This window comes from Pseudonaja textilis, chromosome 8 (assembly GCF_049901715.1).
Source record: "Pseudonaja textilis isolate UNSWEBS1 chromosome 8, rPseTex1.2, whole genome shotgun sequence".
NCBI classification, from domain to species: domain Eukaryota; kingdom Metazoa; phylum Chordata; class Lepidosauria; order Squamata; family Elapidae; genus Pseudonaja; species Pseudonaja textilis.
Window position 1 is genome coordinate 30,800,678 of NC_141997.1, and position 23,128 is coordinate 30,823,805.

A 23,128-nucleotide genomic window follows, 5' to 3' on the forward strand; every position below is an offset into this window, starting at 1 on the left:
TTCAATAAACTAATAAAATTAGTAAATGAGGACAAATTTTCTAGAAATATCTAAGTGAAAGTCTAATATATTGTACTCTAATTTTAGTAGCTAAATACATTAAATTTCATTTTCATGACTTTAGCTTAATCTAAAGTTTACTTGTATATAAAAGTTTTGTTTTGTTTTTTGCTCTTAACCTTTTAGCTGATGAGGCTACTTGGATGGACTCACTGTGCGTCTTTTAGTGAAAACTGGCTTCCTGTGATGTTCCCACCTGATTATTGTGTGTTTTAAAATACTGCAGTTGTGAATTCAAGATGTTCTTATATTGATTAAATATAAAATCTGTGAATTGCATGTTTTCATCTGTTACTGAATGCTTCACTTGTATGTATTAATCAGAGGATAAGGGGCTGCAGTATATTTATGTAGTTTGGGTCCAGACATGAGGAAGTCTATTTAAACTGAATTCGTAGTTCCTTGAGTACTTTGTTTGCTTTAGAAGTGAAATTTTAAAGACAAAACCTATTGCATACATCACATTGCTGGCAATGGATGTTTGAAAACAGCCAGCACCAAAGTTTAAAAAATGAAAGTGAAATAGCTTCTTGCATGTGTATATGGATCTTAACTGTTTGTAATTTTAATCATAAGGCTATACAAGCTGTTATTTTTACAATGAACAGGATTTTAACATGTTTAAACATAAACTTGCAATTGTATGAAGGCCTTAAATGAAGCTACAACAAAAGTAGCTAAAAACTTATTTATTAGATTTAATAATAACAGAACTTAATTACCAGTACCATTTGCAAGAGTTTACATTTTATTTTATTTTTTAAAAGAATAACTTCCACATTTAACTAACAATGTGTTCTGAATTACTGGTGCAAAGGTGCTCTTGGATATATCTTCAATTTGGAGATACTCACAAATATCCAAATGATGCAGAGTATCGGCAAAAATCCGATACATGTATAAAGTGTCAGTCAACACTTAATCAGGTATTGTAAAACTTATACATACATGTTAATAATGTTTGAAAAACATAAAACTGCAGAATAAATGTGCAGATTTAAATGTCAAAGGTTTGAGTACTCATGGTTTAATTTTTTAAAAAATAAAATATCGAATAAATTTGAAATCTGTTTTAATTTTTCAGCAGTGTGGCTCTGTCAGAGGACTATACACTCACATTTTCTCGTATTCTAACCAGAAAAAGTGTAAACTCCTATCTTCCATGGCATATGAATGGCAATTTATCTTGGGAATCTTGGTTTATGAGGACATATTCTAGGATAAAAGTGGACCTCATTTCTACAGTATTTCTAATCCGACAGCGTGATTAGATCCATAGAGTTTCAAGCCTTCGTTTATAAATATCTATTAAACCAGGGGCCTCCAATTTCTGGACCATGAACCCATACCAGTCTGTGTTCTTGGTAGGAAACCAGGCTGCACAGCTGAAGATGAATGGCAGGTGAGCAAGCAAAACCCAAACCCCCACCACTAACCTCGGCCCATGGAAACGTCGGCTTCCATAAAACCAAAAAGGTTGGGGACTGCTGATTTAAACATCAATGAAGGAATGCCAGAATGTGTCCGATACTGGTCATTGGTATAGCAATAGCAATAGCACTTAGACTTAAATACCACTTTATAGTGCTTTACAGCCTTCTCTAAGCGGTTTACATAGTCAGCATATTGCCCCCAACAATTCGGGTCCTCATTTTACCCACCTCAGAAGGATGGACGGCTGAGTCAACCTTGAGCTTGGTGGGATTTGAACTGCCAAATTGTAGGCGGCTGGCTGCAGAAGTAGTTTGCAGTACTGCACTCTAACCACTGCGCCACAGAGGTTCCTTATAGATAATATAGCTAAGGGACAAAACGTGACCAAGAGGTGCAGGCTTCCTATTATCTATTCTTTTGTTGAAACAACTTGTCTTTGAGAAAAACTCCAAATAAGTACCGAATTGAAAGGGTTAAATCTTGAAAGTTTAAGAATCAGATTCTTCTGATAAGGGTCTCAGCTTTTGCACTTCGTTATGAATTCTGCTTCCTCACCTTAATTCTCTTTGATGGTGCCTTTAAACAGCTTGATACTTGACTCAGGAAATTCCGCTAGCTGGGTTATATTGAATATGTTGCTCATTGAGTCCAAAAATTCATAATCTGTGCTGAATCTAAATTTATTTGCCCAAAGCAATGTGGTCCCAGGCTGGCATAAGTAGTGAAATGTATCCAGCAGAGAATCCAGAGCTGTGTGGTGATAGACAACATCAGTAGCCACAATGAAATCATAATGGTGGGTTGCTTTGGGAAAGTCTTCAGGGAGATTCATGCCCCAAATGAGCTTCCTCACTTCAGGCTTGCGAATGGCTAGATTCTCTGTATTCCTAGTAATATTGAACTCCAAGTTTTCAAGTACCTCAGGCAAGTCAGTTGCTGTGACAAAAGCTCCTGAAAGGTAAAAAATAATAATAATAATAACATTGCTCAATCCATTACTTGCTTTGATAAAATGTCAATTGGGGAAAGGAGGTAGGTCCTAATATTAATTCAGTCAGTAATGTACTTAAATTGTCTGCCCACTTGCGCCAGCAAATCATAAAATGGACTGGAATTGCATCAGAGGCAGTTCTGCTTGGCTCTATATAACCAGTAGCTATTAAGAGCAGCAGACACCAAACTGGTTCTGTGTTTGCTGCTGTTTGGCCCACCCGCCCACCCAGGCTCTTACCTGTCCTTTATTTCCTGCTTTTTCAACCTCAGCTGCTTTGCGCAGCACGCTGAGGTTGAAAAAGCAGGAAAAAAGGCTTTTCAAACGCTGCACACTTGTGTGCAGCGCTTTTCAGCTGTCTGGGCAGCACAGCTTAAGATTTTTTACACGCGCACACAAAACATACCGAACCGGTAGTAATACCGGTTGAATCCCACCCCTGAATTGCATCATGCTAAACCATGGTTTACATAACTAATACAAGTAGTTCCCAACTTAAAACAGTTCGTTGAGTGACGGTTCAAAGTTACAACGGTAACTTACAACCTTTTTTAACAGTTATGACCATTCCAGCCTCTCTGATCATGTGATCAAAATTCAGATGGTTGGCATCTCATTCATATTTATGACCATTGCTGTGTCCCAAAGCCATGTGATCAACTTTTGTGAATTCTGACAAGAAAAATCAGTGGGAGAAGCCAGATTCACTTAACAAAACGTGTGACTAACCTATCAATTGCAGTGATTCAATTACCAACTGTGGCAAGAAAGGTCATAAAATGGAGCAAAATTCACTTAACAACAGAAATTTGGGGCTCAATTGTGATTATAAATTGAGGACTAATTGTTAAATAAGCTAGATAGAGTTGCTTCATTTGCACACCATATTGAGCAAAATCCAAGCAAATCATGTATGATTTAGAAGATGTGAGTCTGCTTATAGTTAATTATTCTTTAAGCACTAGTTTTATGAATAAAATACTGCAGAATGCCTTTTAGGTGAGCCGTTCCTAGCTATTATACTTTTGCTGAGCATAATAAATCAGCATTGATGTGCATAATTGATACAATACTGCACACAATACATGCACACAGAATGATGAAAAATCAATGGAGGGGAAGCTTTTTTCTGAAAATGGGACTGAGGTCAGAAACTGATCAGATGTTGAATGAACATTTAGGAAAGACAGAACAGTGAAAGTGTGTATCCATGTTTGAAGCGCATGACTGAAAAGGAAATGAATCCCTATGGTATTTTACAGTCTGAAAAATCAGTGTACAAGTTACCTAATATACTTGCCACAATAGACACTAGACCTGTCCCGGCTCCAATTTCAAGGACTTTCTTTTCTTTGAGGTCAATTTCCTCTTGATTTGATTCCAGGTACTGACATAAAGCAAGGGCCTAGAAGAGGGGGGAAAATCGCTTGATCATTCCAAAGTTATTTGTGTATATATAAATACAATGTTAGTTTTTTTCTTTTGCATTTGGAAATAGGTCAGAATACAAATGAAGGTTGATTTGCTCATAGTTGCTATGCTTTCTAATCATGCTCACCTTGAAAGAGCCTTAAGATGTCATATGCTGACATCCTCCTAAGACAGAAACAAAGCCATAAATTCATTACACTTTATAGAAGTTTTTTCAACTGGCATAGGAAGAGAAGGGGATTGAATCTAATCAGATCACAAAAGAAACATTGAACTCTCAGGAAATCTACACAAAATGTGTTAGCAGAATTGATCTAGCTCTCTCTCTGTGTGTGTGTGTGTGTGTGTGTGTGTGTGTGTCACTGCTGATTTTTTTTTAAATAAAGTTTTATTTGGGTTTTCACACATACAAAATACAAGTAAAACATCTTTTTTGAAAATAGCATGGTCCCGGATTGAACTTCTTTATACAGACACAAAACTCAATTTCATGCTCCTTTTTGTGTTCTATTCCATATCTTATACTATTCTACATTTTCTATATAGTTTTTCCCCTCTTAATTTTCTCAATTTTATTTTGATTATCTCATCTCAATTTTCCCTTATTTCTCTTCACATATGTTCTGTAAATCATTAAATATTCATTTTGTTACATTTATTGACAAGCATTCCATTGAATTACGATAGCTATTTTATCAAACATTTTAATCATACATTATTTCATATTTTCTAAAATTATTTCTGTTTCTAATATAACAATACTATCTTATGTACCTTTGCAGAATCCCTTTTTCCATTAAATTTTCACCCATTATCTCTAAATAAGCCCTTTCTCTATATTTTGTTTCTGTCCTTTATAACTTCTTTTCCTTTCTTTCTTCCCTCTTCTTCTCCCTCCCCCTTTTACCCCCTTGTCTCTCTACTTCTAATTCTCTCTTCTGCATTTCCCTCTTCTGTTGCTTTCTGATTTTATACTTATTTTTCACTCTATTTTTTTTGAGTTGTTTTTCCCAATCTTAAATTTTCCATTCTCTTTCCCCCCTTTCCTTTTTCTAAGGAAGATTACTTGTTCATTAAAGATGGCTTCTTCTTTGTTGCAATCTTCTTATTCCGTAGGCACTTTTTGTTGTCTCTCATAATTCCAGATCTCCATTTCTAAACACAAATACGAAGCCAAAAGAACCTCTCCCTTCTTGTGCATCTTCTTTGTACTTTTTAAGTTCCATTTTCAGTTCTTCTAAAAGTGGAGCCATTTTAAACAGTTTTAAACAACCACCCGATTGATTTTAGTCATTCAAATATAATAACCAAGAATCCAGAAATCATCAAGTAATCCAAATAGTCCCAAGTTATTTCTTCTTATTTCTTTTTCCACTTTCTCTTCCTGGGGTTTTTGTTGCGATATTTCAGTTAAAATGTATCTTTTGGAAGTCTTGTTGAAATTTTGCTGTAAGTTCTTTTTAATTCCAGGCAGTCTCCTCCCTTCCAGAGCCTGCCCCTTTATCCTTTTTCTCTCCTGTTTTCGAAAGCTTTTGATTATCCAGAAATCTTTATTATCCCTCTGACTTTTTATTTTCAGCATTAAATGCCTATTAATGTCAAAATGGATTTTTTTCCAATTTCTTGCTAAGTCTCTTAGCTGTCAATATAGGAAAAGGAGAAAAAAAAAACCAAATCTTTTCCCTCGTCTATCTCCTTTGCAGCTTAAAAATTTTCTTAGGGAACAATGTTATTGTTTTTTTTTAAGAGTTTCAATTCCAGGGTACCTTATTTGTTGCTTTTGCTGTTTGACCCAGTCAACCAAAACTTTCTCTTCTTATCTTCCTCCTGCACATTCTTTTCCGGTCAAGTTCTTCTTTGTGGTGGCCATTTCTGACCACCGCTACAACCGCCTTCAGGAAAGGGAGTAATGGCCAGCTGGGGAGGAGAGATGCAGCTCTCCTCAACCCTGCAGGCAGTCTCCCCCTTCTTCACCACCTCTACGGGGTAGCTTAGCCCCGAAACCAGCCAACTCGGGGTGCTCCAGCGGCGAACACAGATCGAAGCCTCGCAGAGACAAGGTTTCGGCCTGTCACCAAAGAAGCTCAAACCGGAAGTCTCCACTGCTGATTTTAATAATAGAAATCTATATTAACGTTTTTAACTGTGTTAGTGCTGCAGTTGGGATGAGTCTTCAGATAATTTTGATGGACAATGCCAAGGAAGACTGACAGGAGCATTCAGGAAAGAGTGACTGGTTCAAGATAATTCATGTCAGAAACATGAAGCACGATAGAACTCAATTTCTATTTTAATATTCTCAAGTAAACAATGCCTACTGGAATTTTTTTTCCTTTTTTTATTTTAAAAACTTGCATATTGGCCCTACTGTTCACAAATTAAAACAATCCAAATCATAAATGTCCAAAGTTACAAAGAGGGTGGAGCTTCCAATACATAAAAAGTGACATAAAATAAATTCTGAAATAATAATGTTTGCGACTTCAACTGACATGAATATGAGAGCAGCCCCCTAAATAACATACATCTTAACACAAAGAGGGTTCCACGCATTTTTTTAAAAAACAACACACACCTGATTTTGGCAATTTACATTACAAACAGAATTTCTAGAAGCAAAGTTTGTAACTCAGGAAATTTATTCATTATCAAAACCTGTTTTTTTTTCCCTACCAGAACTTTGCTCACAGCTTTGTTGCTTGTTTTATACTTTTTGTCCTGCCCAAACATACCTTAAACGGGGCAAACTAAGTAAAGAAGCAGTGACTCTTGATGAGTACATCAAGATTAAATAGTTGGAGGGTAAGAGAAGCTGTGTGTTAAAATGATTCATATTTACGCTCAGCCACATACAGGAAATGTCATACTTGCTTATAACATTGGGCATGTCCAAAACGTGTTAAACCAACTACTTAATGGCAACACATAACTCACTCTAGGTCCTGTTTAACTACTTTAGCAGCACTTCTTTGATTTGGGCATAATGTATAGCAACTGATATTTCCAGTGAACACTAACTAAAGCTATTATATAGTGGCGTCCATTCTTAATTCAAGCATTTCATTTAACAGGAGATCAATATTTCAATCAGAACAGAGCTGGAAAGGACCTTGGAGGTTGGACCTTCTAGTCCAATCCCCTACTCAAGAAGAAGACCCTGGACCATTTCAGACAGGTGCCTATCCAGTCTCTTCTTCAAAACCTCCTGTGATAGCAATAGCACTTGGACTTATATACCGCTTCACAGTACTTTTACAGCCCTCTCTATCCGGGTTACAGAGTCAGCCTATTTCCCCCAACAATCTATTTTGCTGACCTTGGAAGGATTGAAGGATGGGTCAACCTTGAACCGGTGAGATTTGTACTGCTAAACTTCTGGCAGTCAGCAGAAGTAGCCTGCAGTACTGCATTCTAACCATTGTGCCACTGAAGCACCTACAAGTTCTGGAGGCAAGCTGTTTCACTGGTTAATTGTTCTCACTGTCAGGAAGCTTCTTAATTCTAGGTTTCTTCTCTCCTTGATTAATTTCCATCCATTATTTCTTGTCCTGCCCTCAGATGCTTTGGAAAATGAATTGACCCCCTCTTCTTTGTGGCAGCCCTTCAAATACTGGAATACTGCTATCATGTCACCCCTAGTCCTTCGTTTCTCTGGACTAGCCATACCCAATTCCTGAAGCCATCCCTCATATGTTTTTGTCCCCCAGCCTTTAATCATCTTAGTTGCTCTTTTCTGCACTTTCTCCAAAGTCTCAACATCAAACAATAGTGAATATTTCCAAACTTAAGAGTTGTCTTATTATTAGTCAAAGGGATGCTTTTTTTTCCGTGTCAAACTTACAGCAGGCCATACTACAGCTCCAAAGCATTCAATGGATTCTTGAATGATGATCTGATGGCCAGCATAACAATAATGTTCTTTGTCAAAATAGTAGGAGGCCTTTGAAACCCATTTAGGCAATATTTTAAATACACGTGGACCTGTGAAGGAAAAATGATCAGTCATTTGTTTACACATTTTTGTGAGATGCTATAGAATTAAGGAAAACGATGCCTTCAGAAAGTTTGCTCTAAAATCCTCATAATACAGGTAGTCCTCGACGTACAACAGTTCAAAGTTACAGTTCACAGCACTGAAAAATGTGACGTATGACTAGGGGTAAGATTCAAAATTTTTAACGACCGGTTCTGTGAGCATGGCTTAGGTGGTGGGCGGGGCTTGGTGGTCATGTGACTGGGTGGACATGGCTTGGTAGTCATGTTTTTGGCTGGATGTGGCCAACTCAATATCACTCACATTGAGGCACGCATCTCCTCGCCTGGCCTCTCATGACTGTGGGGAAGCTGCAACAGTCGTAAGTGTGAAAAATGGTCATAAGTCACTTTTTTTAGTGCCATTGTAACTTTGAATGGTCACTCCACACAAGCAAAGTACCAGCAAAGGAGGGGAAAATAACTCCAGAGACGTTCCAGAGACAGGAAGTCTAGTCCTGCCAAGAATGTAATAAGGGTTAACGGAGAGGCAGTTTCTGTAAGCAACACCAAAATGTTTCCTTCCTGCCTTCCTTACAGGATTAGGCCAGTAATTTCTTCTAACAACCGGTTCTCCAAACTGCTTAGAATGTTAACAACCGGTTCTAGCGAATAGGTGAGAACTGGTAGAATCCCACCCCTCTGTATTAAACAACTGTTGCAGCATCCCTATAGTCACATGATCAAAATTCAGAAGCTTGGCAACTGACTCAACAGCATCAATGATTTACTTAACAATTGTGACACAAAAAGTTGTAAAATGAGTCAAAATTCACTTAACAAATATTTCACTTAGCATAAAAAATGATGAGGATTACTTGTAATTACCACTACAAAAAAAGTCACAACCTTCCCCCTCCCTTCACCATGCACATACCATAAATAAAGTAATAGTGTTTTTTTAAGAAATTCAGGAGAAAGTTAACATGATGACTCTGTAAACCACTTTGAGAAGGCTGTAAAGCACTATAAAACAGTATATAATCTTATTGCTATATAAGTATGTTTGAAAATAGCAATAGCACTTTACAGCCCTCTCTAAGCAATTTACAGAGTCAGCCTATTGCCCGCAACAATCTGGGTCATCATTTTACTGACCTTGGAAGGATAGAAGGCTGAATCAACCTTGAGCCTGGTGAGATTTGAACTGCCAAATTGCAAGCAGCCGGCAGGCAGCAGAAATAGCCTGCAGTACAGCCCTCTAACCATTGTACCACCGTGGTTCATTAAAGTTTGTTTTGTTAAAACAGGACAGAAATCAGGCCCAAACTAATTATATAAATGTCCTCCTGCTTTCAGTGGAAGGGCTGAATTTTCTAATTCAAATTAAAGGTTGGAAATAGACCTCTTTTCCTCAATATTTATAAAAAGCACAAGGCACAGTTTTAATCACAATTGAAATAAGCATACAAAAGCTGCAGGAGCGTCTGAGCACATCAAAAGTCAAGATTGTGCCCATGACTGCACAATTGAATGAATCCCTGCACCATTTTTATATGTGGTGCATGCTTTATGCACATAACAAAAAGGCAGAGCTTCAATCATATGGCCAAGCCTGTCATGATTTGGGGATATTTTTTCCCAGAATGGGACAATCAACCGCAGCCACATTTGTGTTCACTCCACCGCAGGCCCCCATTATAATAAAAGGTGTTTATCCCAAAATTATTAGGACTGATGTTATTGGGGGTTGGGAAGATAAAGGATACACTTGATATTATTTTTTTATTTTTTATTTTATTTATTTGTCAAGCATGTATTAGATAACAGATATAATTAGAACATGATTATATGAAATGGGGACATTAGGACAGGGACGGTAGGTATGTTGTTGCTCTTATACACACCCCTTACAGACCTCTTAGGAATGGGGTGAGGTCAACAGTAGACAGTCTAAGGTAAAAGTTTTGGGGATTTGGGGAAAAAAAACAGAGTCAGATAGTGCATTCCAGACATTGACAACTCTGTTGCTGAAGTCATATTTTCTGCAGTCAAGTTTGGAGCAGTTTACCTTAAGTTTGTATCTATTGTGTGCTCGTGTGTTGTTGTGGTTGAAGCTGAAGTTTACTTATTGCTTTGGGAATATTATAGAGAAAAAGGACTTGGTTTTAAAACATAATTTGAACTTAATCTTGTATGAGGAACTGCTCAGTCCTTTTTTTTAAAAAAAGAGATGACCTTGTTTGAGTTTCCTTCCTTGTTGAGGAAAGAAATGTGGGAGGGGGAAAAAGAAAGGAGAAGAGGAGAAGATGATTGATATTGTAATCAATCAAAAACATTGTCCTAATAAGATCAAAGGAAATGTATTGACTAGGAGAACTATTGTCTGACAGATCAGGATCAGTGGCTTATGCTTCTATTACAAGAAAACATCTTTTTTTTAAAAAAAAAAAGGCTAATGGATTCCCTTTTGGGGATTGCAACCTTTGTTGCAAACAATCTTTCTGGACATTTTCATACGCATAATGTCATTTCATTCACTTCTACCTGTGAGGGGAGGGGGGTGAGTATTCCCTCCCCCCTAGCTCTTTCTTTCTCTTTCTCTCTCTGACAGAATGACTTTCTGCAATGCTTTCTTTTTATTTTGGCTGACTACAATTCCAAAGATTGCACTCAGGGTGAGGTTGTGGGTTCCTTTTCTGAGTGGGGGGGGGGGTTCCTTCAGATTTATTGTGTCTCTTCCTTGGGGGCTTTGTTACGCAAACTTTTTTAACATATTCTTCAGAACGCAGGAAAGCCTGATCCTGAAACTTAAAACAAATTCTTCATTTCTGGATATGCTTGGAAGGACTATGTTATTAGCCAATCTCTCCCTTTCTGCCCACTCACCCTCTGCCTTGCCATCTGCAGCGTTCAGCCAAGGGACTCTCTGCAACCAAATTGTCCTGCCCCTGTCAGAGTCTGAATCTGAGGGGGAAGACGAACAGCTGACAGGGAGTGGGAGTGTGGCTCCGTTGGCTGTTGTGGAAACTGGGGAAAGGCAAAGTCCAGCTGGGTAGAGCAGGGAAGAGGTAGAACAAGGGGAGAGGGAGTTCAGAGGGAGACCAAGGCCCACCCCCTCTTCATCCTAGGGCATGCAGGGAGGAACGGAGAAGAGAGCAATATGGGTTGCATGGCTTATGGGGGAGGAAAGGGCCCTGATTGCCTTCATTAGCCACACCTGGGAAGATAATTTAAAAGAGATGCATGCTGAGTGCGGCGTCTTCTGGGAGCAAATGTGAGTTTATTCTGTGTTAACTTTAGTTATCTGTGTTCCTAGTGTCTTCCCAACAATGTTGAGTTATTGCTGTGCCTTCGTGCATGGAATTCCTTCTCTTGCCCTGCTGGACTAATTACCTCATCTTGCTTTGATTGGACTTATAGCTACAGTTTTTGTTGACCACATTTTGGACTTGATTCTCTGTAGTCAAAGGCTGTTCCTCAGAGGGTTTTTCTCCAGCCAGAAGGTAACCAGGACATTGGGGGCAAAGTTGGAGCTAATAAAGGGACTCCTACTGATTATCTGATTGTGTTGCCTTTGTGCCATGCCCCGGGCCATCACACAAATGGAACATCTGGAAGGAAGCAGCTTCAATATCCCAGCCCCCTATGTGCACACAAAGCAGAGTGGGTTTGCCCCCCCCTCCCCAACCTTTCCAGTTCCACTTTAGGAAGCCGAGCCGAAAAGGGACTACATCCAGTGGGAAGGCAGAGTGGGGACACGTAGTAACTTGTCCTGCACTGTGGATTCACCAGAGACAAGTATCCTTTGGCAAATTGTCCAGGAGCATTAGCAGAACATTGGTGGGGGGAAATATGCTAGCACAGGGCCAGCCAACAATAAATGCCCATGCCGGAGTGGCTGCGGTGGGGGCCCGGCGATTGAATGGCTGCAGACATGATGTGCCCATGGTTAATTGTCCTAGACCTCACTTTCCCCAATCTCCATGAGCATCTTTGAATAACTGAGACTATGAATATAGATAGTCTTCGACTTACAACTGTTCATTTAGTGAACAAAGATGCAACTGCACTGAAAAAAGTGACGTGTGACCGTTTTTCACACTTATGACCATTGCAGCATCCCCGTGATCACATGGTTTATATTTAGATACTTGACAAATGACTCACATTTATTATGGTTGCAATGTCCTGGTGTCATGCGGTCCCCTTTAGTGACCTTCTGACAAAGTCAGTCAGGAAACCAGATTCATTTAACAACAAATTTAAGAATGGCAGTGATTCACTTAACAAATGTGGTGAGAAAAGTTGTAAAATGGGGTAAAACTCACTTAACAAATTTCTTACTTAGCAACATAAATTTTGGGCTCAACTGAGGTCGTACATTGTGGACAAGCCTTTTCAACTTATTGCAAATCATTGCGATAAAAACTGAGGATGAATTGAGATTCTCAAAACGAACTACTCATATTTTATCTGGTCAGCAATCATAAAACAACTTCTTAAATTAGGACTGAATCTAGTCAATCTATTACATAGCTTAGAAGGAAACCATGCGTTAGTGCATTAAAGTACTACCTGAGTCGGGTAATGGAGAAGAATCGTCGTGGTAGCCCTCCTCCTCTTCTGTTAATTTTTGAGCCATTTTAGGGGAGTTCTGGTGCTTTGTAGAGATCATAGCAGTAACCCTGTTGAAGGGACAATCAAACCATGGACCGTAAGGGCAAATCACTGCATTTCTAATTTATCTATCTAACAACTCTCTGTATTCAAAAGCACCCATGCTGAAACATGGTCCATTTCTTTTGATCCGAAGCTGGGTTGTTTTTCTACCTCAAAATCTCAAAATGTTGTCTTTGACACGGTTTGTTATCTTGACATTGGCAAATTGGAAGCCCAAAGATAATTTAAGGAATGCTGATACCCAGTTCATTTTCTGGGAAATCAGCTTTCTCCCAATCTCCTGAGAAGCTAGCAGTGGTGGTATTCTACCGGTTCGGCCCGGTTCACATGAACCGGTAGTAAAAAAACGTTACAGTTTGGCTGAACCGGTAGTAAAAAAACAGCTGTGCAACACACACACACACACACAGAGAGAGAGAGAGAGTTTTTGGCCTCCTGGGCCTCAGAGAAGCCTCCTGGGAGCAAAAACGGCCTCCCGGGAGGCTTCCCTAAAGTCCAGGAGGCAAAAAAAACAGTGCAGTGTGTGTGTTTGTGTGTGTTTGTGTGTGTGTATGTGTGTGTGTGTGTGCTGTAAAAAGAAGCAGAAGAAGCCATGCCTATCCAGTTACGTGGCCATGCCCACCTAGCCACGCCTACCTAGCCATGCCCACAGAAACGTTAGTAAAAATATTTGCACCCCACCCCTGGAAGCTAGCTACCGTTTTCCTCAATATTCAAGTATTTTTACTGGATTGAGGGAAGAGATTAGCCTTTATCACTTCAAATTAGGTGGATAATCTTTCAATGGCCAAAAATTTAAGAAAGGTTCCTGAGTGCATGGGACCATATCATTCCTGTGGCAGGATTGAGGCTAGGGAAGAGTTCGGGGCTTTTTTTAAAAAAAAATGGAGATATGCCTCTTTCAAGGGATAAGAGACTAAATTCCAGCAAAAGAGAATTCCCACAAAAAGAGGCCTCAGTGACCACATATAATCCTCAGGTTTCACATCTTTGAATTAAGACTTGATACCCCAAACATATCCTTTCTCATCCTTGCCTCTTTTTTTTCCCCCTTTGTGGCCTTTAAAAAAAAAAAAATCATCAGAAACAAAATTCTTTTCTTTTTTTTTCTTAAATTGCCACCTGAGATGCACTTGGAGCCTTTTCCGCTGAATTGCAGAACTGGAAAGTTAATAAAGACAAATCCACAGAAACACATTCTTTGTATAGCGAAACATAACTCTGTGAGAAACTATATTAACAGAAAACGTACATTGTGATGACTCAGGTTTTAAGTAGGCTAACACTTTCCCATAAAACTTCCTTTGATAAATCCTGTAGTATATAGAAAGAGAGCAAAGCCATTGCCTGCCAGCACTGATAATGTTACCTAATTTGGTAATGAAATGTCTGCCAGAAAATGAACAAGCTCAGAGCAGCAAGGACCCCACAGTTAAACCCTCAGCTACAAATATTCTCTATTGCACTGGTATCAAGCTCATGGCGTCATGTTGCCGTCATGTGACATTTCGCGATGTTTTTCCCATTCATGGAGCTGGGGGTGCGTGGCTTGCATGTGACGCATCTGGCCCGCGTGCCACCAGTTTGACACCCCTATTGTCAATCCTCTTGTTGCTGCATTAATAGATTTTATTTTTTTCATCAAGTTGCCTTTTAGACTGGACTGACTGGACTGGACTGGACTGGACCGGACCGGAATGGAATGGAATGGAATGGACTAGACTAGAACAGAACAGAATAGAATAGAATAGAATTCTTTATTGGCCAATTGTGATTGGACACACAAGGAATTTGTCTTGGTGCAAATGCTCTCAGTGTACATAAGGTAAAAGAAAAGATACATTCGTCAAGAGTCAAGAATCATAAGGTACAAAACTTAATAATAGTCATAGGGTACAATAAGTAATCAAATCATACTAAGAAACAGTCAATAAAAATCGTAAGGATACAAGCAACAAGGTTACAGTCGTACAGTCATAAGTGGGAGGAGATGAGTGAAAGGAAGGATGGAGGATTAATAGTAATAGTAATGCAGACTTTGTACTAGTTGAACAGTGTTGAGAGAATTATTTGTTTAGCAGAGTGATGGTGTTTGGGAAAAAACTGTCCTTGTATCTAAGTTGTTCTGGTGTGCAGTGTTCTACAGCATCAATTTGAGGGTAGGAGTTGAAACAGTTTATGTCCAGGATGTGAGGGGTCTGTAAATATCTTCACATATTTAAATTCAGCATATTTGATTTTCTCCATTTGTATAAGTTTGAATTAAAATAGCAGAACATGTCTTATAATTATACAAGGGTACTTCTGGGAATAAATAAAAAATAGCCCAGCTGGGCATCAATAAACATAGCGGGTTGCAGAGACTGCATTGGGAAGCAGGAAAAGGGTTGGAGGAGGAGCAAACAACTAAAGCAGTACAAGATCCACGTTTTCCCTGTATAGTAAAGAGGAGAACTTGTGCAATGGTAACACAATGCTGATATATAACTTACTTAGGTAGTCTTCGATTTACAATAGTTCATTTAGTGACCGTTCAAAGCAGTGGGGTGGATTCAACTTTTTTTACTACTGGTCCTGTGGGCGTGGCTTGGTGGGTGTCACAGGGGAAGAATACTGCAAAATCTCCATTCCCTCCCCACTCCTGGGGGAAGGTTACTGCAAAATCCATATTCCCTCCTCATCCCACTAACCTGCTTTCCAGCTCCGTTCTCCTGTGCAGGGCAACAAAAGGCCTATCAGCTGGGACTTGGGAGCCAGAGAATAGATGGGGGCGGGGCCAGTCAGAGGTGATATTTGCTAGTTCTCCAAACTACTCAAAATTTCTGCTATCGGTTCTCCAGAACTGGTCAGAACCTGCTGAATACCACCTCTGGTACAAAGTTACAATGGCACTGAAAAAAAGTGACACGATCATTTTTCACACTTTCAACCTTTGTAGCTTTCCCGTGATCATGCAATCAAAATTCAGATGCTTGCCCTTAGTTCATATTTATGACTGTTGCTATGTCCCAAGGTGACATGATCCCCTTCTGCGGCCTTCTGACAAGCAAAGTCAATGGGGAAGCCAGAGTCATTTAACAACCATATTACTCACTTAACAACTGCATTGATTCACTGAACCACTGTGGCCAGAAAAGTTGTTAAATGGGGCAACATTCATTTAACATGCGTCTCATTTAACAACAGAAATTTTGGGCTCAATTGTGGTCATAAAGTTGAGGACTACCCATATACTGATCTGTCTTGACAATGCAAAAACAAAGCAAAAAGCATAGCCACAAAAATGTATGGACATTTTATTTTGCCTTTCAGTTACTAGGGAAAAATTCATTGAGTTCAATACATCAATATTTAATCTGACACTTGATGAGTTGTATCCTCTTTCTTTAATGCATGGAATTTGAAATGCTGGCTAAAAAAATTAAAAGCAATAGTAATCAAAAAGCAAAAAAAAAAACCAGATTTTGGTTTAAGAAAGTTATAAATGGACTAGAACAGGGGTCCCCAACCAATAGGCTGCAGCCTACTACTGGGTCACAACCAGAGGTGGCATTCAGCAGGTTCTGACCAGTTCTGGAGAACCAGTAGCGGAAATTTTGAGTAGTTCGGACAACCGGCAAATACCACCCCTGACTGGCCCAGCCCCCATCTATTCTCTGTTTCCCGAGTCCCAGCTGATTGGCTGGGACTTCTTTTGTTGCCCTGCACAGAAGAACGGAGCTGGAAAGCAGGTTAGTGGGGTGGGGAGGGAATGGGGATTTTACTGTATTCTTCCCCTGGAGTGGGGTGGGAATGGAGATTTTGCAGGATCCACCCCCTGCCATGCCCACCAAACCATGCCCACCAAGCTACACCCACAGAACCAGTACTAAAAAAAATTGAATACCACCTCTGTCTGAACCCAAATGCTCACGTCAGCCTCAAACACTCTGAGCCTCCGTTTTCATGATCTTCTGCAGACAAGTGATTTTGCTACAACACAAAATATTCAGGGCCTTTTATCAATCCTAGGGCTGACTCTTCAGGGACAGACTATATTTCAGATACAGGTAGTCCTCAAATTACAACAGTGCCTTTGGTGACCATTCAAAGTTATAACGGCTCTGAAGAATGTGACTTATGGCCATTTTTCACCATTACGACCTTTGCAGCATCCCCATAATCATGGGATCAAAATATCAGTTGCTTGGCCACTGGTTCATATTTATGATGGTTGCAGTGTCCCAAGGTCACTTTTGCAACCTTCTGACAAGCAAAGCCAATGGGGAAGCCAGATTTACTGGACAACTGGGTTACAAACAGGGGTGGGATTCTACCAGCTTCTGGTAGGTTCTGTCCAGCTCTACAGAACCGGTAGTTCTGAAGAGTAGCAGACACAGAACCGGTTACAAACTTGCCAGCTGAAGTGATTCACTTAACAACCGTGGCAAGGAAAGTTGTAAAATGGGGGAAAACTCACTTAACAAATGTCTTATTTAACAACAGAAACTTGGGGCTCAATTATGGCCGTAAGTCGAGAATTACCTGTATATGTGTGAACTGCCTGATCTTTAAGTTTGGCGAAGCTATTAATTAATTGTAACCAAATACTCTTAAATGTCTTATAAAACATTAGAGTGTTATTAATTCCAATTAATCAGGTATGAAAAGGGAAAAGCTAGTGCTTTCCATCCAGCTTTCCAACTTCATTTTTAATTTTAATTCTTAGGGTGCAAGAATAATTTAAATATAATACCCACTAGATGTCCTCAAAAGCTTATGTCAGGGGGAAAAAATCTGACACATTCAAAGCATGCACACAAGTGTAATAGGGAGAGTCCCCTAGTGATCATCATTCAAAGCTGTTCACAGGCTGCCTTATATTCTAAGTAAGGCACAAATTGTTAATCAAACTAAGAGTAGAAGTTTTCATTTTATTTTCATTCTGAAATTGCCAAATGCAGTTTTAATGTCTGGTCGATATAAGTGATTTTCCATAGAGACATACTAGAGGACCTGAAGGTAAGTAAAGAAGTCACAAATATTATTAAAAACCTATTGGTGGGGGAAAAAAACATTAAAATTGCCATAAAAACATAACAAGCGGTTTGATAAGCCCCCACTTTTTTCGACTTTTGTTTTATTAGTGGCATGGATACAAAACAAAAAATGTGCAAATGGAATTTACACACTGGGAAGTTTGAGTGAGCCTCCTGTAAAATGAATGGGAACTGTTTACCAGAAGCTGGGAGGGAGGAATTTCACAAGGGAAATTGTCCAAAGATTGCGCCCTCAACTCCAGTCATCAGCCCTGAATGCTGGGTTTGGGGTTTGTTTTTTTCATTTACTTTGATTTCCCCCTTACACTTTTCATGCATTGATACATACTAAAGCCAAATAACAGCTCTGTCTCACACATTCATTATTGCAAAAGCTTTTGTGGTTCATTGTACATTTCATCAAAATAAAAAAGTTTGCTTTGTTCTGCCTTTTAAAAGTTTTTTTTTTTTTTACAGAGATTGGCTCACTGCTCAACAAAAAAAATCACCCTCCACAAATCTTTTCAAAGTTAGGTTGTTGTTTTTTTTCCTTTTCAGATTCAGAAATCTCATCTACGCTTCTAACTGTGACTAATATACTACTGGTTGGTTATACATCTTGATTGACCTAACAACCACCTGTTGTGCCCTGTATCCGAGATACGTATTAAAAATAAACCTGAAGTTTAAAATGCCCATCCAATACGTCTCAGCACATTCATTTCTCCTTTTACTTGCAGAAAAAAATAAACCTAGGATTAAAATTTACCTGCAAAGCGAATTAATCCAGATGTCAAAGATCCAAATTCTTAGCTGAGAGATTTCAAGTAGACTGGTGTCTTTTTATAGTAAAGGTGTGCTCTAAGACTGAGTCAAAGGAGGTGGGGCCATTCTCCAGTCCATTTAGGGATTTAAAAAAAAGCAGGGACAATCTTACTTTTGATTACCATCCGGTATGTAAAAACAAGAGAGGATAAACTTATAATTGTAATTAGAAATTGATACGATGATAAGAATTGAAACATGTTGCAGACAACACACTAGGAGCATAAAATGAAACCAGCAGCACAAAATCTTATAGGAAATAGCCTGCAATTAAATCATAAACAGTTTCTCTATCTCATAATTCTGTTTTCTGTCGAGAGGCTCAAAATTATAAATTTGAATGTAGGTAAAGTACGTGACATGTAGTAACATCTTTCCCATTACAAATCCATCAGTTCATGAGTGTTCATTTATACTAGTCATTCTTTTGTTTGTTTTGATGCCAACCCTTTTAAGTCAATTTTTGATATCTCAGTCATTCCCAAATAATATGAAGCCTCAGAAATAAATTAGGAGTAGAATTTGCATTAAATTCATCCCATTATAAAGTTGGAGGGTAGTTTGATGGGCATTTACCTCATTCTTCTAGCTCAGCAGACCCCAACATTTCCAGCTCCATGGACTGGCAGATGTGGCAGGAGGAAGAGGATGGTTTGTGTGCTCGCCTGGTGCTTGAGCAGCCAAGTTCCCAGCGGGCTGTGAACAGATACCAATCCGCGGACCGGAGGTTGGGGATCCCTCCGGTTGTTGATGCAAGAATGTGGATGATTTGAGATTGTTCTCCTGATGTTGCCAAATACAATTATCTGCCAAAAAACTACTTTCATATTAAGTATGAGGAGGCCGCTTGGTGTTGTTATATAACACCCCTACCATTCCATTCAGAAATACCTCAGAATTCCCAAACAAGCAGAGTCAAAATATTTATACAATATGGGGTCAAATGTTTAGAGGATGGGGAATGGAATTAAAAGTGTGTTTTCTATTTTAGAGAGGTTTTAGGGTAGACAGTATACTGTTAAGCCCTCGCCCCCCAAAATTGGGCTAATTTTTCGCTTTTCAGGAGTTTTTGATCTCTTTATGTTTTTTTAAAGAAGATATTGAGGAATGTCAATGGTTATTTATTCATTTATATTTATTTATCATCATCATTGTTTTAGCCATTGTCTAGCCACTGCAAGATGAAGGCTTCTTCTGCATATTTCCAACCAATATGGTCCTGAGGGGTTTTTTTTTGCCAATCAGGCCCACAATACTTGCTGATGTTGTCGATCCATCTTGTTTTAGGTCTCTTTCGTGGACGCTTTTGATCAATATTTGAGGGGCTGCCACAGGGAGGAAGGGGTCAAGCTATTTTCTAAAGCGCCTATAGGCCAGACAAGGAATAATGGATGGAAATTGAACAAGGAGAGATTTAACCTGGAAATAAGGAGAAACTTTTTGACAGTGAGAACAATCAACCCATGGAACAGCTTGACTTTAGAAGTTGTGGGTGCTTCAACACTTGAGACCTTCAAGAAGAGGTTAGACTGTCATTTGTCAGAAATGGTGTAGGGTCTCCCGCTTGGGTGGGGGGTTGGACTAGATGACCTGTAAGGTCCCTTCCAACTCTGATTATCTGTAATCTGTTATCATACATAGTTTTGTCCCATTTTATGACCTCTGTTGCCACAGCTGTTAAGTAAATCACTGCATTGGTTCAATTAGGAACACAGTTGTTAAGTGAATCTGGTTTCCCCATTGACTTTGCTTGTCAGGTTGCAAAGGTGATCGAATGACCCCAGGACACTACAACCACCATTGCCAAGTGTCTGAATTTTGATCACGTGACCATGGGGATGCTGCAACTGTGGTAAGTGTGAAAAATGGTCATAAATCACTTTTTTTCAGTGCCGTTTTAACCTTGAACAATCACTAAACAAGGTATTTTAAGTCAAAGGCTACCTGTAGTTGTTTAGCAGAGTGATAGCACTGGAGAAAAAAAAACTGTCTTTGTGTCTGGTTGTTTTGGTGTGCAAAGCCCTGTGGCAGGTAAAAGAAAGGTAAATAAAGATAAAGGACAGGGTTTGCATGTATCATCATTCCGACCAAACTTTCAGATCTCATAGCTGCCTCTGCATATAGTCAAAGATGTGTTTGGGGGAACATCAACAAACCCATGACTGCTGCTATGAAGTTTCACAGCCTGGACTATATTACTGTGTATCAGTAACTGGGAGAGACTGCTCTCCATAAGCAATGCTAGGAATCATTTTGGGATTCTTGAGGGAATTATAGCATTCTTGGTGCTCTCTTATCTTGATTGTTTTGCTGACAACATGAGTGATGTTATTTGCCTTAATAGTGAAACTTCTACAGGAGAACATCTGGGCTCAAAGAACCCAACAGTTCAACCTTGAGTTGTGTGTTTTGTTCATTACTGAAATTGCAATAAACTGACAAAGGAATTCATATCCAGTAAATCTCACATTCTTGAACCCAATGCTGTCCATCCATCCTGCGAAGATTTGCAGCTGATTTTGGTATGTCCCTCTATGTTAGAATGGAGAAAGCTGAGGAAATAATTCCAGATAATGCAGCCAACAGAGGAAACAGTTCTCCCCATTACAATGAGATCATTGCTTCTCCCATATTTCATTATATGAGTTACTAACAAGCCAAGCTGGAAAGGTGAGGCTACCCAAGAAAATCAACTGACATGCTGTGGTGTTAGGATTGTAAGAAAATAATATTAAACTAAGCAGAGTCTTACATAACTGTTTAGAAAAAAGTTTGTTTTCTGAGAAGCATATTTTATCAGAGGCAATGATAGAAGAATCTCAGGGAGAAATGCCTAAGGGACTTAACTCAGATCTTGGCAAACCTTATATTGTCAAGTTATTCGTACATGAAGTAAGTAATACAGCATGTGCATAATATGCTAGGAATGAAACAGGCATCAGTTATGTGTTCTGGAAAATAATAGCAATCATATGGAGCTTTAGAGTTTTCCTTGTAGTCTCTCCTAAGGATGATCAGAGGAATTGTTTGAATATTATTGTGCCATGTTTTACAATACATCCCTTTGAAGATCCAAAATAAAATGTTCCATATTAAATTGGCCTTGTTCCCTGCTAAAGGATATAGAATTACATCCTAAATCTACTTCAATTAAAAATTTGCCTCCTCGGACATTTTGAGTTCATTGTACAATGTAATTAGTGGTTTTAAATTGGCCTCTGATTGTTTAAATATGCAAGATATACTGTATGGCTTCTATATATGTCACAAGCCTTCCAAATTTAATATTATTGATCTGAATGTATGTATCTGGCAAATCATGTCAGACTGGGAAGCTAAGAGAGTACTTCCTTGGTTATACTTGGATGGAGGGTCATCAAGCATAAAGTAGATTAAAACATTGAAAAAGACATTGCTGAAGAGGGTCTATGACAATTTGCTGTGGCCAATTCAACCACAGCCAATTTGACCAGGCCAACTCGCCATGGCCAATTTGTTGCAGGACAACTTGCTATAGGACAAAAGTTACACTAATATTAAAGAAATGGTGGAATACAATCATTAAAGAAAGGATGCAAAAGAAGGACAGAAAGAAATGTGAATGGCAAACATTTAAATAGTTCTTTATTTATTTTAAATAATTAGAATTGTTAAATTGACTCATAGTGAGTTGTCCCGTGTAGAGTTGGCCATGAAGAGTTGTCCAATGTTGAATTGACCAAGGTGAGTTGGCCATTAGTGGATCGATTGTTTCCTTGACTCTTTTCTTGTTTTTTACATTTTGAAAGAATTTTTTAAATTACTATTTTTGACATTTGTTGCAAGCCTTGGTTCATTCCAAGCCTTAGCTTTCCTCATTTCATCTTTGCAGATTTGGGCTATATGCTGGTAGTCTGCCCTAGTTATGTGTCCTTTCCATTTTTTATACATATCCTTTTTGTCTTTATGCTTATTAGAGAATTTGTGCAAACATGCTGGTTTCTTCTTGGATTTCTTCTTTTTCTTTTTCAGTTGTAAAGTGCTAGACTGGACTCTTATAATCATATTTTTTTAAAGTTTCCCAACCTTCTTGAGTTGCTTTCCCCTTTAAGATTTTCATCCATGGAATCCTTCCCAAGGTCTCTCTCAGTTTGTTAAAATTATTTATTTTAAAGTCTAAGACACTGATTTGATTATGTTCGATTGCTTGTGTCTGTGTTATATTGAATTCAAATATGACATGGTCACTTTCACCTAAAGTTCTGGCAACTTCAATCCTCTCTATTGTTTCTTCTCTGTTAGTAAAAATTGGCTCCAGTATAGCTGACCCTTTAGTTTCCTCCTCTGCCTTTTGGAATGATAAAATTGTAGCTAGGTTCTTCAGGAACCTATTCAATCTCCATCTTGATGCAGACTTTTTCTCCCAATTGATGTCAGGGTGCCTTTATAACATTATATGTGACTTTAAATGAGTGTCAACTCCTGTGATGGTCTGGACTAGTCCCTTCGGTTTTCTTGGCAAAACCACTTTTGGGAAGTGGTTCATCATTGCTGCCTTTCTAGGGCTAACAGAGAGTTACTGGCCAAGGTCACCCAACTGGCCTTATTCCTAAAATGAGACTAGAACTCAATCTCCTGATTTCTAGACTGGTATTTTAACCACTATACCAAACTGATTATTCTATAGAGTGATAAATAAGCACTATTGTAAGAGAATACAGTAGTCTCTAAATTA

General features: G+C 38.8%; 2 protein-coding genes across 5 annotated transcripts in view; one reads left to right on the forward strand and one right to left on the reverse strand.

Moving 5' to 3' along the window:
- TPP2 (tripeptidyl peptidase 2) overlaps positions 1-1,126 on the forward strand; it is a 51,839-nt gene extending 50,713 nt beyond the window's left edge. For all 3 annotated transcript variants that reach the window (XR_015744439.1, XM_026708343.2, XM_026708342.2), the window contains one exon: positions 187-1,126. Coding sequence is in view for 2 of the 3 variants with exons in the window: in XM_026708343.2 (XP_026564128.1) it covers positions 187-276 (90 nt within the window). In the remaining variant the exon portion in view is untranslated. The remainder of the gene's footprint in view (positions 1-186) is intronic.
- Positions 734-18,463, reverse strand: METTL21C (methyltransferase 21C, AARS1 lysine). Of its 2 annotated transcripts, XM_087937938.1 has the most exons (6): positions 18,359-18,463; positions 15,262-15,462; positions 12,467-12,576; positions 7,758-7,897; positions 3,773-3,890; positions 734-2,445 (listed from the first exon to the last, which is right to left on the reverse strand). In XM_087937938.1, the coding sequence occupies exons 3-6, from the start codon at positions 12,564-12,566 to the stop codon at positions 2,051-2,053; spliced, it is 753 nt and encodes a 250-aa protein (XP_087794064.1). In that variant the 5' UTR covers positions 12,567-12,576; positions 15,262-15,462; positions 18,359-18,463; the 3' UTR covers positions 734-2,050. The 2 variants fall into 2 exon arrangements, with proteins under 2 accessions (XP_087794064.1, XP_026564170.1); XM_026708385.2 differs by lacking the exon at positions 15,262-15,462 and having other exon boundaries at positions 18,359-18,461.
- Between the last annotated feature and the right edge of the window lie 4,665 nt (positions 18,464-23,128).

What these genes read in the sequence shown, in the direction of transcription:
- METTL21C (XM_087937938.1), bottom strand. Translation starts at nt 12,566, where the DNA reads ATGATCTCTACAAAGCACCAGAACTCCCCTAAAATGGCTCAAAAATTA. An exon ending in TTCTCCATTACCCGACTCAG is followed by an intron (nt 7,898 to 12,466) that starts GTAGTACTTTAA and finishes TTTCCTTCACAG; the next exon opens with GTCCACGTGTATTTAAAATA. An exon ending in GAGCTGTAGTATGGCCTGCT is followed by an intron (nt 3,891 to 7,757) that starts GTAAGTTTGACA and finishes CCCCTCTTCTAG; the next exon opens with GCCCTTGCTTTATGTCAGTA.